The sequence below is a fragment of the Mesocricetus auratus genome, unplaced genomic scaffold (assembly GCF_017639785.1).
Source record: "Mesocricetus auratus isolate SY011 unplaced genomic scaffold, BCM_Maur_2.0 Super-Scaffold_6730, whole genome shotgun sequence".
Classification (NCBI taxonomy): Eukaryota; Metazoa; Chordata; class Mammalia; order Rodentia; family Cricetidae; genus Mesocricetus; species Mesocricetus auratus.
Window position 1 is genome coordinate 91,005,337 of NW_024429184.1, and position 18,462 is coordinate 91,023,798.

An 18,462-nucleotide genomic window follows, 5' to 3' on the forward strand; every position below is an offset into this window, starting at 1 on the left:
TAATTATTTATATAAGGAAAAAATTTATACATTCATACATATATACACATATGTACATTTCTACTTTAAAAATATTAATTCTTCTTAATGTGCATGAGTGTTTGCTTGCATATATTTATAAGTACTATATGTGTACAGTGCCCATGGAGGCCAGGCAAAGGCATTGGATTCCTGGTAACTGGAATTGCAAATAGTTGTGAATCACCACATGGCTGCTGAGAATCAAACCCAGGTCCTCTAAACAACAGCAAGTGCTTGTAGCCACTGAACCATCTCTCCATCTTATTTTATTTTTATATGTGGAAAGGGAGGAAGAAAATGGCAATGTGGGAACTGAATGTTACTGAGAAATGTGAATGAAATGATGAGAATTCTCAGGATTGAAAGAAATTTTAAGCAGGGTTCCTGTAATCACAGCACTTGTAAGGCTGAGTCAGGAGGACTTCTGTTAGTTCAAGGCCATCCTATTCTACATAGTAAGCTCCAGGTCAGCCTGCATTATACTGTTAGACTCTGTCTCAAAACACAAACTTAAGGAAAAAAGAAAGCAATTTTTTTTTAGTCTACTCAATACTTTTTTTTTTTTTTTTTTTTTTGGTTTTTCGAGACAGGGTTTCTCTGTGGCTTTGGAGGCTGTCCTGGAAATCGCTTGGTAGTCCAGGCTGGTCTCGAACTTACAGAGATCCGCCTGCCTCTGCCTCCCGAGTGCTGGGATTAAAGGCGTGTGCCACCAACGCACGGCTTACTCAATACTTTTGCAAGAATTTTGAAATGCTTTTTTCAGCTACTGGGTTTGTAAAAATGCAAGGCATTGCTAAGGATTTAATTTTCTCTATTGGTGTAAAGTTATGGTTCACTAATATTCCAAGTTTGAGGCTGGCATGAGAAGTGGGGTAAGAAAAACAATTGCCCTGTATAGTCACTTTGAAACACTATTTGAAGATACTGAAGGTTTCAGAACAACAGTCTAAATTCCAGCACTGTTTGGGGGAATCTGTTTCTTAGAGATTCTTCTCTAAATAGTATTTCGCTATTAGGACAGGAAGTCTACTAGGTAATTCTTCAAGGGTGTCAGGCAGCCATTGTGTTCTCCAGCCATTCATCTTATTATCGTCCCTGACGCTATATTTCTGCTTGTTGCTCCAGAATGTCATAGGAAGCACCTGCTATAAAAGCAGCTGCTGAAAGAGCATGGAGGAAATACCTAAAATGTCAACGATAAGCATTATAGAAACATCAATCTTACCATCCCTTAAGGTCCACTGCACTCTCTAACTAGAAGTCAAACCATTGTTATCCTCACGGACAATAGAGTGTCTTCTGAACCTCTGTCCTTATAGGTGTGCCAGTCAGCATGTCTGTTCAGACGCGAATATTAGCTTGCTTTTGATGTCTACTACTTCAGAGTATTTGCCATAATTAAGTGTATTTTAGAAAACTCACAAGGGCTTATTTTCATAAAACACTTTAAGTCCCACACCAAAAACACTCGGCGAGCTCACCAAGTTCCTTTTTCTTATAAGTACTATTTTAGTTACATGAAAAATGTCAGTATTTAGCTATCTCTTTGGAACTTAGGTAACATTATACAACTCATTAACAAAGCTATGCTGAGTAAGCATTTAGTAAGTCACAGATAAGATATATTTCCTCTTGTGCATTGGAGTCACACTTGTCACATGTGTAACTCCTGGTGCAATGCCCAGGTCAGCACTGCTTGCTATTACATGGGCCACTTCCATGTCCCCAGGACAGCACATGTGAGATTTCTGATAAGCAGGCATTCGCTGTGTGCCCTAAACTTCTGAGCTTTATATATGTCACATCTTCTTCCTGGAATATTGTCTCTCTCACTCCCCTCCTTTGCCTGAGCCCTCACTGTTCAGGGCTCTCTGTTCAGACATCTTCCTTCAAAGGCAGCTTTTCCAGATAAGTGCTCCTAAGATTCCTGCATAAATTTAGGGTGGTATTCCTCCATGCTCTATGGGCTTGCCTCCTTCAAACACTGATCACAATGCTTTAGCCAGATGGTGTGTTCGTCTTTGCCACCGGTGGTTCCCTGATGGACATACTCATTTATTTTGTGATTTCTTGCATGTAATATGCTGTCTAGCACAGTGATAAGCTATTTTAATTTAAAAAATAATCAGAACAAATGATAAATTATAAATTGATGAATAAACAGTCTATTATCTGAGATGACAAACACAGGAAGCAAAACAGGCCAACTGTGGAGCCAGGGATGGTTCAGTGGGTAAAAATGCTTACTGTGCAAACTTGTTGACCTGAGTTTGATCCCCAGAACTTACATTAAAAGCCAGAAGAAGTGATGGGCTTCTGTAATCTCAGCACTCCTATAGCAACATAGGAGGTGGAGAGAAGAGAAAGGGCTAGGATCGCAGAAGAAACAATAGGAGATTGCTTTAAAACATGGTAGAAGAGCCAACTCTTGAAAACAAGTTTTCTGACTTCCTTGTGTTCCCTCTCTCTGGCTCTGTCTCTCTCACCACATCAAACAAGTTAGAAGACAATCAGGCCAAGTATGAAGTTTCATTTTCAATGAGAACTTATGTGTTCAAAAGTCATGCTGTAATGTTGAACTTGGGGGTCAGGTTCAGCCACCAGTTCTTAATATGCCAATTAAAAGAGCCAAATTAATTGTGGAAACCAGATAAAGGACATTTATGCAATGTGCCCACATTGGGAAGAGGTACAAAGAGACCCAGAGAATCTTCAAGTCCCTTGGAGGTCCTGAAGTGAGAGAGTTCAGAAGGCCAAGCATAAACACATCTAAGTAGTTCTGGTCAAGGTGTGGTCCCACCCACCACTGTCTGACAAGTTGTTAGAGTCTCTTTCCAGGAGAGAAGTTCCTCTTTCCTTCTCCAAGCATGAGATTGCTGGAGGAATTCCTGTTTCTTTGGGGTCCATAGTTCCCATTGTCTGATGGTCAGTTTGAGAAACAAGTGTCTTTGTGGAGAAAATACTGCTCATATACATATGTGGGAAATAGTTTCAAATATTCGGGTAACCAGATACACACATTTATGACTTAGCAATGTACGGACAGCAACAGCTACTGAAAATAATAAAATATGCCTAAAAATTACAGAGATGATGATTTTTAGGGCAGTGAAACTCTTCTGTATGTCACAATAGTGCTAGAAATATTTCATGGTGCATTTGTTCAAATATGTCTATACAGAGCAGCAGGAGAGGACCCCAATGCAAACTACTGACTGCTTGAAAAAGTCAAGTGTGGGTTTATCAATTATAATTGTTGGGTCTTAGAAAAGATCTCCCCTGTCCCCATATGCTGCTCTGGATGTAGATCAAAAAATGAAGAAAAGGGCTTTCCCAGTTCAGTTTTCTAACCAAACAAATATCAGGTCCATCAGTGAACACATGACTTTCCATGTTTATAGTCTCACTACCTAAGGAAGATCTAACCTATGTCACAGAAGGAACAGTGAGCATCAACACCACACCCAGAATCTAGAAGAATACTGTCCCTGACTGTATTCAGTCTCCTACTATGAAGATAAGATAGCCCCAGTCATCTGGCCTGTCTGTGAGTTTCATGCATCACATGGCTTTGACATTTGTGTTTGTGGTAATAAGTGTGCAAGTGTGGCCTCTTGCATCTACTGCCAATTTGTTTTAGGAGCTGCAACCATGAAACCTCTGAGGAAAGTCTGGTCTTCCCTACAATGCCAGGGTACCACTCTGGTGAAGGAGATGGCTAGGAGGGAGGTCATGCACTGTGTAAGTGCAGTGGATATATAGTAAGCATCTATATACTTCATTCCATTTTGCCACAAACCGAAAGCTGTTTGAAAAAGGTCTACTATATATTTTAAAATAACTTTATTCAAAAAGACTCTAATAGTATAGCAGTAATAAAAGAAATGCTATAACATTTTTTAAAAGTTGCCAATCTTTGAATAAGAAAGTTCTTAGAAGATCTTCTGGGGCCTGGCATATGGCTCAAGGGGTAAAGGCCCTTGCTGCCAAGTCTGACAGCCTACATTTGATTCTCAGAACCCCCCTTCTAGAAGGAGAGAATTGACTCCCTTAGGTTTTCTCTGATCTCCACACATGTGCTGTGCCCTCTGCTCCCACACAAAACAAATAAAGGTTAAAAAAAAGATATTTTGGAAATGCTGTTTGAAGAATCCTTTTTGAAAGAATCATATAAAAACACAAAACTTAATCTTTAAGCAAGCTTCAGAGTGTTTTCATTGATTTCAACGAGAGCTAAGAGGGAAGCAACATAGCATCAGAGTGGGCTTGAAGAGGAAACACAACAGTTAGAGGCTAAACAAGTATGGCCATGGCATATACTCTATGCACAATGTCTACTCTTAGAGGTATCCACAGAGAAATATATTTTATATTCAAACAGCATCCTCTACACTTGTCTGAAACTTGAAACTTTTAACCCTAGCACTTGTTATCATGTCTCACAACTATTTCATGGCAGGTTACCAGACTTTGAAGGGGGGGGGCATTAGATTAACAGTTTATTACATCAAAGAGATAATCTAAACTGTTAGACACTCTTACAGATTTCTTATATCCCCTCTGTACAGTATGAAATCAGCAACACTAAATGTTATACTGAAACAGGGAAAGGTATGACACGGCACTTTCAAGCATCAAACATGCTAACGAGGACCTTGGTAGAATTTAGCCCTGGCTTTGCTGTTAGCTAATAGTGTGATTCTGAAAAAGGGTCATTTAAAACCCAACCTTCATATCCAAATGGGGACATACTAGCCCCCTCTACCCACTGTATATATTTTGAAAACCAGGTAAACAAGATCAAAGCCAAGAAAATATTTTCATGAACAATGTAATATTATAAAATCATAAAATGTAGTATAAAAGTTAAGAAAATGGTACACTATTATGAAAACAGAGTACCCATTCTCAGAGCTGTATTAAATGCTATTGTGATTTGTTGTATGACTAGATTACTGTCTCAAAATTAATTTTCACTCAGTCATCACGTCCTTACATGTAGCATCAAACTTTTTTCAGGAAACATGTCAGAAGTAAGAAAACCAGACAATGCTGAACAAAGGAAGAGATATATTGTAAAATCAATCATGAGAAGTGCCTTCTCATTCTGAGCTCCACTGTGAACCCATCGTGGCAGTTCCAAGCCCTGGGAATAAAGATAGTAGGGCTCTATATTCTGAGTCCTTCATTAAACTATTGATCTCTTACACATTATCCATAATGTTCCAGCAGCTCAGTCTGTCACCTGGTGAAGTGCTGGTCTCTTACTCCCTTCAATAACTTCATGGAGAGGAAGTCACAATGATTTATTTACCTGACATTTTCCAGTCCGGATGTCATACAGGGCCACTGAGCCATGGCGTGCTCCAACTGCAATTCTGTGACTCCGTTCATAATAGCTGACCATGTAGAACCTGAATTGAACATTTTCACAATAACAAAAACAAAAAGCCAGGTGAGATTGCCTGCACAAAAAACAGTACTGTCAAAGATTAAAGCCAACATGACACATGTGCGCACACATATATAAAATATATACATGTATGTTTATAAAGCTTTAATATGTTTATATCTCCTTTATTTCTAATCAACATATGGAGATTAAAAATGTTTCCTTTTAGTAATGAGTACTTTTGAAAAATCAACTAAAATGGAAGTCATGGAGAACACCAGCCTGCTGATGAATTATCAGCCAGCTCTAGTAGATCACATCTATAAACCCAGCACTCGGAAGGCTGAGGCAAGAAGATTGATGCATGTTTGGGTCAGCGTGGACTACACTGGAAGTTCCAGGCTAGCAAGAACTTTAAGACCATGTCTATAAAAATTATTTTAGGTAGCAAACAATTTTATAATCATAAATACACTTGAAATTTCTAGGCATAAATGGCCAAAGGCAAAAAAATAAATATGAAAATCCAGTTTTTATGAAAACGTATGTAAACATTTTTATTTGAGCAGAAGCGAGAAAGGTTTTGAAAGACTCACATATTCAATATAATTATGCTCATATCTTGTTACCTAACTAATGGAATATACATTTCCAAAGAATAACAATAAGCCACATGAATAGCATGTTTCCTGGATTCTCATCATTATTTTAAAATAAATTTCTGAAAATTTCCAAAATCGTCTACATTTACTAGATTTACCAGCATATTAGGTTTTTTTGTCCCACTGAATAAAAGCAAATTTTGTGTAGATGGCATGAAGGTTTTCAGGAGTGGATTAGGTATTTGAATTTCAGATATAAGCCCTGGCATACTGATTTCAAGTCCATATGGTTGGCATCTATGGGTGAGGGTAGTACTGGAAGGGTAAATCAGGTCTCATTTTTATATTCACAGACTTTTGGTTTTTCTTTTTCTTTTTCTTTTTTTTTTGGTTTTTCAAGACAGGGTTTCTCTGTGGCTTTGGAACTCACTTTGTATATATTCACAGACTTTTAAGTATACGTCTCATTTCACATGGTTTCAGTGAGCTATTTAGGAGATGAGGGCTTCAGTAAATAGTCTATCTGAAAACATTTTGCCAATCACATTATTTCCTGTGCCCTCCTTTGCTCCCATAAACTTTCTGTGTTGGTTAATTTTTGTATCAATTTGGAAGAACTCTCAGTCAAGAAAATGCTTCCATAAGATTGGCCTGTAGGCAAGCCTATAGAGCATTTTCTTGGTTACTGATTGATAAGGAAGGGACGAGGCCACCCTGGATGCTAGCATCCTTTAGCATCTGATCCTAAGTTGCATAAGAAAGCCAGGGGGACCCTTTTAATATAAAGTAGAGTGCAATAAACTTCCTTGCACTGCTTAGTTGCCATCAGCTTTATACAAACAGACTCGCTTGGGAAAAGAGACCCCCAATTGAGGAACTGCATCCATTGGCTTGCCCTTTGGGGTATTTCCTGGATTAGATTGATATGGGAGGGACCAGCTCACTGCAGGCGGTGCCACCTGGATGCAAGTGATCCCAAGTTGTATAAGAAAAGCTGAGTAAGCCATGGAGCAGTAAGCAGCATCCTTCTGTGCTCTTTACTTCAGTTCCTTTCCTCAAGTGTCTGCCTTGACTTCCCCGATGATGGGCTACAAGCTGTAAGGGGAAATAAATCCTTTCCTCCCCAGGTTTTATCACAGCCACACAAAACCCAATGTTTATTCTTCTTCAAGGCAGACAAAACAGAGAAAAACTCCAATGTATTTTTGAGGTAAGATACAGGACAACTCTGTAATTGTAGGAAAAAGAGGTTAAGGGAGACAAATTTGAAAGTTATCAGCAGCTTTGTGGAAGGGTAGGGCTTCATTTTTGATAACATGGAAGTCAGACAATACTTGCAAATGCTCTGCTAACCACAGTGTTCACAGAAAGTAGTATATTATTCTCCTTCAATAAAGAATGGAAATCTATACTTAAAAATCTAATGTTCTTATAAATGAAAATTAATGTACTTTAGAAGAGTTTTAAAACAGTTGATGTTTGATATTAGTACTATATCTGTCTGAGCATTGGGTGTCATTGTAGCTATATCAGTGTTAATACTGGCATTCATCTCTGCACATATAATTTACATATCTTTACAGTAACATGAAACTTAATATTGCACACATTTTAACAAACATTTATTCATTGTAGTTAATGACTATAGAGAAATAAAATTTACAGTGGCATTTTATCTATTATTATTTTCAAAAATTTAATAGCTATACTGCCAAAATCCTACTGCAAAACAATATTATCACCTCCAAAATAACATTTTTCAAAACAAAACGCATTTGTGATGACAGAATCTTAAGCTAAAAGTTTTGTTACATTACCTAATCTTTATGCTTTGGATATCAACCCCATCCTTCTATATCATCTACAAACACCATTATTTATTGGATAAAAAAGATTAAATCTATTCTTGGTATCAAATCTTTGGTCTGCCTGAAAGGACCATATATTACAGTTCTAGCATTTTTCATTCTTTGTAATTTACTACTTTACTAACACTTCTAAAAAAAAAAAACACCTTAAAGATTTCTGGGCAATGACAGTCTCATGGCCTGGTTTTGGCTCAGAGTTTTGTATTAAAATTCCCTTTCTGGTTCTTGTAATACTAAAAATTATTCTCACATATGTTAGTCTGCTGCTGCAGGAAGTCACCAAATGCTGAGGCCTCTGGGGTTCCCCATGCACTAGAGTACTTTCTTCTGGAAGCAATTCTGACAGTCCTAGTGATGGTGAGATATGCTTCATGTGTCCTCACCTCTGATGGCATCAAGAGGTTAAGGCAAGAGTCCATTAAAGTTTTTAATATCGTTCTTATCTTCACCCAGTCACCAGAAAAGTTCCAAGTTTTTCTAGAACCTTGGAATCTCTGTGTTCAAGTCACTGTGATGGTTACAAGACACTGAGTTGGCAATTGTGTCAAGTTGACAGAGCTACCACACCCAGGTTAGTACTTATCATCTACCTGGCATCAAAGGTAACTGTCCAATCAGAGCATGCACTAGCAAGAGGAAGGAACTGGGTATTGATGGAAAAGGTGTTTGTTGCTAGGGTCAAGGTGGTTATTATCTGAAATGTCTGAAGACTCGGGCTCCGGACTTCAGTTATTGTCCACATGCAGCTTATGATTCTTGTCAACTATGAATTACATCACACCATTTTTTGTTCACAGTTGTCCTTCAAAGCCTTGACATACTGGGGCCTCACCTTGGGTTCCTTTTGCTTATTCCATTCTAGGAATGGTCATCCCCTTGCACACTCTTGGCTATGCTCACAGTGCTCCCATTTTAAAGTCTTGCTGCTCCTAGTTCCTGGAAAATCTCAATGGTCCACTATCCCAGCTGCTCATGCGCTCACTTCACTAAGGCCCCATTCTAGGTTATCTTCATAAAGAATGTCTTCAGGAACCACCTTGTTTGCTACAGTAGCCCTTTCCTGTTGCTCTTTAACACGATATCCTATTTTTAAACTTTATTTATCACCTCTGAAATATTTAACAGTGATTTTTTTGCTTTTTAATGGATTAAAAGTTGCTTGTTCCTCCGTCAGAGACTGCTTTTCACTGGGGCTTAAATACGGCACAAGCAAGCAAGCTGCAATAGTGAGAAGTTTAATGCAGTTAAGATCTATCTACACACAATGCTTATCCTTTAATGAGCAGTATGCAAACTGTGGTAAATGGTAATTTTTAAGATGAATTAATTTTCCATAGGGTCTAAAATAACAATTTAGGTCAACATAAGGGAAATAAAAATTGCCACCAAAAGTCAAGCAGAAATTGAGAATTATGCCTACTGACTAGTGATCCTTTACAATTTTTTTTGATGAGGATAAACAATGGCAGATTTATAATGTTATCTGCTAAGGTCCTGAAGCCTAGGTACCTTGGCAGAAAAACTGACAGTTATAGCTTAGCCATCTGTTGAGGCTAGAAATAACTGCATAGGCTGAAATTTTCAAAGATGAATATAAGTAGTCTAGATGATGACATGTACAATGAAATGTATTTTTCATTTTCCTAGGGAAAAAATGATTCTAAGAATTTGTAAAATGCTAATACTACTACATACTAATTTCAGTGAATGTAATATTGTCATACAAGACATAATTAAAATTCAGTATTAAATAGTGAAACAGGCTTTTGGGGAGTAATGGAACAATTCAGTTCTCCAAAGCTGCATTTGTGAATTCAGCTATTCAGGAGCAACTCACAATGGGGTATACCCACACCACAGGGGTAGCCTGTGATCTAAAACATAATGTGAACTCTAGTCCAAGATCTCCCTTTGCTTGATAATTCACCTCCAAACAACTGTGGCATTTTCCATTTTATGCTTTTCTTTGAATTGATAGATTTTTATTTTTACTGAAAATGACCCTCACTGAACACAGAAGTTCACACCTGTAATTCCGGCACTCAGGAGACAGAGGATCTCAGAAAGTTTAAGAGCAGTCTTTTCTATGTAGCAAGTTCTAGGTCACTAAGGGTTACATAGTGGGAGTCTGTCTCAAAATAAAAGGAATATGGCAATAAAATGACTCCTAATGATGTATTCCTGAGTCCATGGACCAGTACCTCACCAGATAAAATTTTCTAGCAGTAGGTGGGAAAAAACACAAGAGACCCATAACTGGACAGTGTTCATAGAGTGAGGTATGGAATGGAATACCTTTATCAATACCCACCTTCTCAAGAGACTCAGGGATTTATGTGAAAGAGCAAGCAGGAATATTATAATACCAGGGGTGATGGAGAACTCCAAAGAAACAGTGACTTCCAGATTCAACAGGAGTGATACACTTTTGGATTCACAGAGAATGTGACAGTCTATACAGGTTCAAGGCAGATGGGGTCTTAGAGCTGAGATGGGAGAAGTGGACATAAGGTCCCACCCTTAACCAAGAAGTATTTCACAAATGATACCTGCTGGCAAAGGAAAAAATCAGTTTTCTCTAATGGTGTGTCACTACTTACAGCAACCACACTCCTTGAAGACCCCATTTTCAGCAGATGGCCATCACAAAATGAACCTGGTTATATTTTTGTGGACTTTCGGTTTTGTTTTGGCATATTTTGTCTTATTGGTTCTTTGCTTATTTGTTTTGTTTTTAGTTTTCATTTCTAGTTTCTGTTGTTTTGAGAGAGAGTGAGAGTGGATATAAAGTTGTATGGGATGATGATCTGGGAAGAGTTGGGAAAGGGAAAACATGATCAAAATATATTGCATAATTTTTTAATAAAAAATAAAACCCAGTCATAAAACCTATAACCTACAACCTATGCTGTCTGCAAAATATGCTAGGGTGATGTGACACAGAGCTTGTGGATAACCAACCAATGTCGGATTTGACTTAAGGCCCAGTCCATAGAAAGAACCCATTCCCAACACTGCTTAGGTAACTAAGAACCAGAGACTAGGTAGCCCAGAGACCTACCTAAGGTAAAACCAAATATTACTGATCTAAAAAATTTTTTAAATCAATAAAATGACTCGTAACTATATTCTGCTGTATTCAATTATTGTTGGAGAGATTTCCGTGGACAACAGATGGGAACAGATGACACAGTCAAACATTATATATATAGACTGAGAGTTTAAATGGCAGGTCTCCTTTAAATCCCTCCACTCAGAGGTAAGGGAGTCCCAAGGAAGAGGAGATGGAAAGATTGTAAGAGTCTGGGGGGATGGAGGACACTAGAAGAAAGCCTTTTGAATCAACTAAGCAAAGCACTATGAGTTCATTGAGACTAAGCAGTATGAACAAGACCTACATGGGTCTACACCAGGTCCTTTGCATATATATTACAGCTTTTATCTAAGTATGTTTATTGGGCTCTCAGGTGTCAGAACAAGTAGGTCTCTGTCTCTTGTGCCTGCTGTTGGGACTCTTTCCCTCCTATTAGGTTCATCAACTTAGATACGATAATTTTTGCTTAATATTCTTGTATTTCATTTTGTCACATTTGGTTGTTACCTATTAGAAAAACAGAAAGGGAGTGAATCCAGAGGGAAGGGGAGATGAGGATGAACTGGGAGGAGTAGAGCGAGGGGAAACTATAATCAGGATATATTATATGGAAAAAAGATGTATGCTCAATAAAAGGAAAAAAAGAAAAGAAAACCTTTAAAATTTAAAACAGATAAGAAAAGGAAAACATGCAACCTCTGACAAAAATTTTTGATTTGAGAGAAAGACAGAAACCTATACAATTACTTAACCATGACTTTGTTAATCTGCAATTATCCTATGATATTAGATGACATCATTCAAGATGCAACAAGAAATGTTCTTTGCCTAACACAGAATTAATTTTTAGTTTAAATCTGCAAGAGTATGTGACACATTGCATATATAAAGTGTAATCGACCACATGTAAATGTAGTTACCATACAGAGTCCTAACTATGCATATCAGGCACTATCTTAAGTATTTGTTATGCAAACCTCATAATACATTATAAGCAAATCTGAACCTAGTTGCTTTTAAAGTTTATTGATATTGAGTTAAGTAATCCTTAAGCTTTTTATTCTTCTTAAAGGTTAAAGCAATACACTAAAAAAACTCATCAAAAAACTAATATGTATATTCATTGTAAGCACATTTAACATATATGCATAATTATAATCAATATATAAATTTAAATTAAAGCTTTTGAATATTCTACAAACAAATGATAGATATTTGAGGAGATGGGCACATTTAACCTCAGGAGTTAGGTATTTTAAAACATTATGCAATGTACACACACATATCAAAATATCACATGAAATCCCATTAGTATGCACAACTGCATACTATGAATTTTTAGAATTAAAATTAGTAACAGAAAAAAGCATAATGAAATATCACTCCCATTAAAGTTAAAAATAGCTATAAAAGGCAAAAAAAATAGCAAATTCTGATAAGGACGTAGAGAAATAGCTCATACATGGTGGGAATATAAATTAGTACAGTCATTATGAAGACCAGTATGGATGTTCCAAAATAAGAAATGATAGTATCAAATTAATTAAATACCTGCATACCGTGTTTATTACTCAACTATGTACAGCACTAAAGTAAAAAAAATTACCCTATTATCATTGGATGAGTACACTAAGAAGTGCCATTTATAACAGAGTATCTTCACCCATAAAAATGAATGGTGTCCTACCATTTGCAGTGCAGATGGAACTGAAGACATAATATTACATGAAATGAATCAAACCTAAAGACAGGTACATATGAGAATGCTAAAAACGACCATCTGAATGTAGAGTGGTGATTACTAGAGGTTGGGGAGTGTGGGAGGCAATGAGGACTAGGAAACTTGGATAGTAACAACCAAACTATAGGTATCTAGAAAGGGTTCTAGTGTTGTACAACACTGTGGCACAGTAGAGTGGTTACAGACCACAGTAAACTATTGTACACTTTATGAATAACAAGAAGAGGATGGCTTAAAGGCTCCAAATGAAGTAATGACAGAAAGATAGAAATACTACCTGGTTTTGTAAGAACATATGTATCTGAATCTCACATTTTACCACAGATATGTGTAATTATTGTGCATTAATCAAAAGTTGGAAAATAATGCTTAAGGAGATGAAAATGTTCACTACCTGAATTTGATCATTGCATATTATAAACATGAATGATCATAATTTAAAATTATAATAAAAATATACATTTTTCTTCTCATACTCTAGTAAATATTGAGAGACTTTCATGAGTGTTTTCCACCTTTAAGACAACAGCATCATACATATCACCCTATAGGGCAGTGTATGCTGTGTTGTGGGGACACGCTGCTCTATCAGCGCACATGGATAACAGGTGATCTTCATATGTATCACCCTGCAGGGAGGTGTCTGCTGTGATGTAAGGGACACGCTGCTCTAGCAGGCACATGGATAACAGGCATCTTCCTCACAGCAGCACTGCATTCAGTGAGCACGCCTTCCACTACTTAATTACCCTTTTTCTAATAGACAATTAGGCTATAGCATGTCATGGATCTTTGAATACCTAGGTGAATATTTTTGCTGGACAGATTAATTAAAGTAGAATCAAATGATATGCACACTTAAAATTTAGATAGGAAGCCAGGCGTTGGTAGCACAGACTTTTATTTTATTTATTTATTTATTTATTTATTTATTTTTATTTTTATTTTTTTTGGTTTTTCGAGACAAGGTTGCTCTGTATTGTTTTGGAGGCTATCGGTCCAGCCCGGCCTCGAACTCACAGAGATCCGCCTCTCGAGAGGCAGAGGCAGGCGGATCTCTGTGAGTTTGAGACCAGCCTGGTCTACAAGAGCTAGTTCCAGGACAACCTCCAAAGCCACAGAGAAACCCTGTCTCCAAAAAACAAAACAAACAATAAAAAAAGAATTTAGATAGGAAATGCCAAGTTCCTAAGATGCTCACCAAATGCCCACTCATTGGAATCATCAAATTTCTTAAGTTTTTTGCCAACAGGAGGGAAAATAAATGGCACTGCACTTTTACTCTAATTTGTATGCAATATTTTTTTAGATTGATCCACACGTTTATACTTTGCAGGATAAGCATATACAAGCTTTATTAATAATGTAAGGAAAAATCCCCTTAAAATTTAACCAACAGAATACTGCATCCCTTTGTTTAACATGAACAGTGACTAGGATTGAGACATTCATGATGTGTTCTCAATAAACAATGAAGAAAGATTTAACTCCCAGCACAGGTACTGAATCTCCAGAAAAAAAATTACAGAAATTTTGCAGTGAAGCAAGCATGGGTCACTGTCACTTGCACAAGAAGTACAAGTGACAAGCAACTGTCCACACCTCTTGGCTGGACCAGTGTCATGGAGCTCTTCTGAGAGCCATGTACTGTGTATTCTTCAAGTCTGAGAGATTCAGGAGTAGGTCCTCAGAACACAGTCACAGAGACACCACAGCTGCAATGAAGGATAATACTGTGACTTTATAACCATTTTCATACCTTCCCCCATGTACTCTAACCCTATAGGCTGTGCACATGCTTGAAATATTTTTGTGGGCATGATAAATGGCTGTAGTAAAGGAACCCTTCACAGGGGCTGATGTATAGATTTTGGACATACACATTAGTAGGTATTTTCTAGCAGAAGGTATCAGCTCAAAAGACCAATAGAAGATGTCCTAGCTTGTGATGGTGATGCTGAAGAATTTTGTTTGTTTGTGAGTTACTATTTTCAGTCATGGTTTTACATAGTTAAGTAGTTAATAAATACTTCTTGTTGAGTAGTTAATGAGTAAATTATGGTACTCCTTGGGGGTAAGAACTACTTATTATAGCACAGCATACTATGGCTAGGTTGCATAACATAGAATAGGAAATGCTTCTGGGGCTGTGCACAGGACATAACACTTGAGAAGAAAATTACTAGTGTGTTATGTAATGGCTGACAAATGGGAACCTCATTGTCTGGTCCTAGAACTATAGTAAATATTATTTCCATTTTGCTCATAAAGACACCAATGAATAATAATTTAAGTAACTTGTCAAGGTTATACTTGGTAAGTACAGATGCAGGCGTGGGCCACCATACCCAGCTTAAATTTTCATTCTTTATATTGTTTTAAACAACCTTCTTCTGTACAATGGAATACAGATAGAAGGTCCAGAGTTATATATGAATGAATATACTTGATAATATTAAACCCAAGGAGACACATGCAAGTTGCTCTACAACTGAGTGCAACCAGGTCCTATTTTGTTTTATTTTAACATGAAGGCTTTTAATACCTCAAGACAACTTGCCAAGGAGATTTTTAGGTGTGAAGGATAGGAATAAATTAATGAGAGAAGTCCTACCAGCAGGGGTATGAATAACACATTTAATCAGCCAGTATCAAGTTAAAGTACAAAACAACTACTAATTTTAAGGATTTTACTGGAAGTTATGGTAGAAGCTGTTCTATGTTCCATCACTTATCACCGAACAGGCTAAGAACAAATTACAAGTCTGGAGGAGTCACTTGAAAATGAGCTCATGCAGTGTTCTGAAGTAGACAGTGTGCAATTTTTTACTAGGGTTTAAGTGCCCATTTAAGGTGAAATGAGCTGATTCAGCTTTTTAACTTCAAAAGGAAAATCAATCAGTCTGTCTACATAATAACATAGTTTAAGAAAAGCTAAATCATTTCTGAAAATATAAACTTTTAACTCTTCTATCTAAAATCACTCTTGATTTTACAGAAAAATATAAGTACTTATTTTGCAATGGAAGTCTATGTCTTCTTTATGATTATAGCTTTAATATTTTGCTTAAACTTTCCTAACACTCCATTGCTTATTAAATAAGGTCAAACTCTTCTGTGGGGGGAACTCAGAGGCCTGGCTTGACTCTATACGTCTCTGTGAAGCCTATATTCTAACCACCCCACTACACGGCATGGCCAAACTTACTGAATACTTCTGTGACTCCAAACACGTAGCGGTTTGGTTCTCTCTTTGCCTTTCAAGAAGACACACACCTTTTCATGTCACAAATCCCACCTGGTCAGCCCTCTGTGAAACATCCCTAAGACCCACCACTGCTCCTGCAGCCATCACTCTGGTTCTCCCAGAACACAGATCCCTTTCTTTACCTTGGAGACATGATGGCATTTTTAACAGACACTATTCTGCTTCTACATTCTCCTTATGAAATTTCTCAGATTCCATATACTGAATTGGGCATTACATTATTGCCCAACTCAGCCCCTGGTAGGAAGTCTACCAGGCACCCTACACAGCCCACAGATCCGATGCAATCTCCGCCCCATTAGCCACTGTCATCCTGAAGCACAGGGTTATCTAATCTATCATTTGTTCTCCAGGGAATAGTTGTGTGATATACAGCTGGTGCTCAATAATACTACTAAGTCCATAGACAAAGTGCAATTGCTTTTGGCACATCAGAGTGGGAAGACAAGTACATGTAGTGTGTAGCAAGGAAGAGGAGGAATGGGGATAGAGAGTAGGGACTGGGAGGGGAAGATGGGAGGCTGCAGCCAGATGTAAAATAAATAGATGAATAAAAAAAATTTACTAGTGAGTGAAAAAGTGACCTACTGATTTCTGTTGCTGGAAAGCATGTTTTTCCCTAAGTCAGAAGTAGTCTATGTGTTTTGTAACATAAATAACAATTTGAGTAGACTGTGAGAACAGACATATGCAATGTACTTTTAAGTCATAAGCAAAATGCTCTTGTGAACTCATTAAATAACTAGTTCTATTATTTTTGTGTTCTTACCACGAACTGCAGAATTATTTGAGAAAGTAAGCAAGTAGTGATTAATACCTGGTTTTCTCATTTTCCTTATTATAATTTTTAATTATCTGCTATTGAAAATCAATTATTTTGCATGCTGTTGAAGGCTTCTTTACCTGCAGATAGCTGGAAAACATTCCTGAAGTCCCTTCTTTTTGACTAAAGATCCTTCAAGACAGTACATGATGATGTCCATGACCTTTGACAAGGAAGACACAGATCGAAAGTTAACTTCAAATGTTTGATTTTGTAAAACTTAAATGACTCCACTGGGCCTCGTTTTGTCCATGTAAATCCATGTAGTTTGATTAGTATTTACTTTAAGAGTAACAAAGCTATTTTAAGCCTATGGACACTACATGTTAACCTTGGTCTTGTCTGTAGAAATGAACTCATTACTTCTAAAGCTGACTGTGCTCATGTGCACAGTAGGGTTGTTTCTCAAGCACATGGGGCAAGTGGTTTTATTTACAATGGATGTTGGTAACAACAAAGCCTTTAAAATATTCTAATATATATCAATTCCATATGAATGGTCAGTGGCGATAACAATCAATTTTAGTTTTGAGGAAATGGATTTAAGACCTATTGAAATAGCATGGAAGTTAATTAATCTTAGTTATGTGATCCATTCCCTCTCCCTTCCTCTACTTTTCCCTTCTTCCTCCCTTATTTTTAATCTCAAGTATTTAATGCAGGGACACGTATACTGGAAGCAGGACATTCTCACCTCCACAAGAAGATCCACAACATCGGTAGGCATTTTTTCAATGAGAATTTCAATGACTCTCAGGATTTCCCCTTTTGCTCTTGCCAAGGTTGTTGTGTGTATACTCTGCTGTGACTGGGTATTTGCTGCAAGGGCCGTGTGTCTGTGTACCTAGAAAAGAATTGCCACACTCTAGATGAAATTGCCGCTCCACACAGATTTACATTAATAGGCACTGGTTTACTTTCCACTGATTATAGAAAAAAGAAATATACAATCAATCAGAACGGTGAAAACAAATCACTCAAGGTAGGTCAAGAATTGTTTCTGAATCACAAAAAAGCATTATATATAATGAAAACTAAGTAAGAATGGTTTAATAAAATTCTACAACTTCTTGGTGCTTACTTATTTATTTATCAATATATTTGCTTATTCATTCATTTATAGGCTCTCACGTAGCAGGCTGGGCTTAAATTCTGTGTAGCTAAAGATGTCTTTGAACTGTTTCTTTCTCCTGCCTCCATCCAAATCCATCCAAATGATTTTTCCAATTCAATGTTTCAGTATGAGTATTCTAACATTTCACTCAAAATTAATATAATGTAAATAATAAAAAATAAAGTTCAGAAATATAGTTACTATAAAGACCTGTCAGACTAATATAAAACTTCCTCAAAGTAATCAATATTACCTCCTATGCATATTCCATACATGGGAAAAAACTGGTTAAAAATTTCCAAGTTAAATAAAACTATTCATTCAAACAACACACAGATTTGCTACAAGTATTCGGCATGTAAGCCTGAGTGTAATTAAACACAGTGAAAGTTTATTATCACCACACCTGTAGTCCACAAATTTATGTCAGATAAGAATTCATGGCTCCCCTGCATCATAACTGACCATACAAACTTCCACCAGGACCATCTTCCCTCCCTTCTAGCTTCTTTCACAGCATGCCTGTCACGACGGCTACG

General features: G+C 37.1%; 1 protein-coding gene across 2 annotated transcripts in view; it reads right to left on the reverse strand.

Annotated features, from left to right (window-relative positions):
• Wdr7 (WD repeat domain 7) overlaps positions 1-18,462 on the reverse strand; it is a 253,422-nt gene that overhangs the window by 39,284 nt on the left and 195,676 nt on the right. For both annotated transcript variants that reach the window (XM_013116796.3, XM_005074662.4), the window contains 3 exons: positions 17,504-17,653; positions 16,890-16,972; positions 5,336-5,435 (listed from right to left, as the gene is read on the reverse strand). In XM_013116796.3, the coding sequence (XP_012972250.1) occupies positions 5,336-5,435; positions 16,890-16,972; positions 17,504-17,653 (333 nt within the window). The remainder of the gene's footprint in view (positions 1-5,335; positions 5,436-16,889; positions 16,973-17,503; positions 17,654-18,462) is intronic.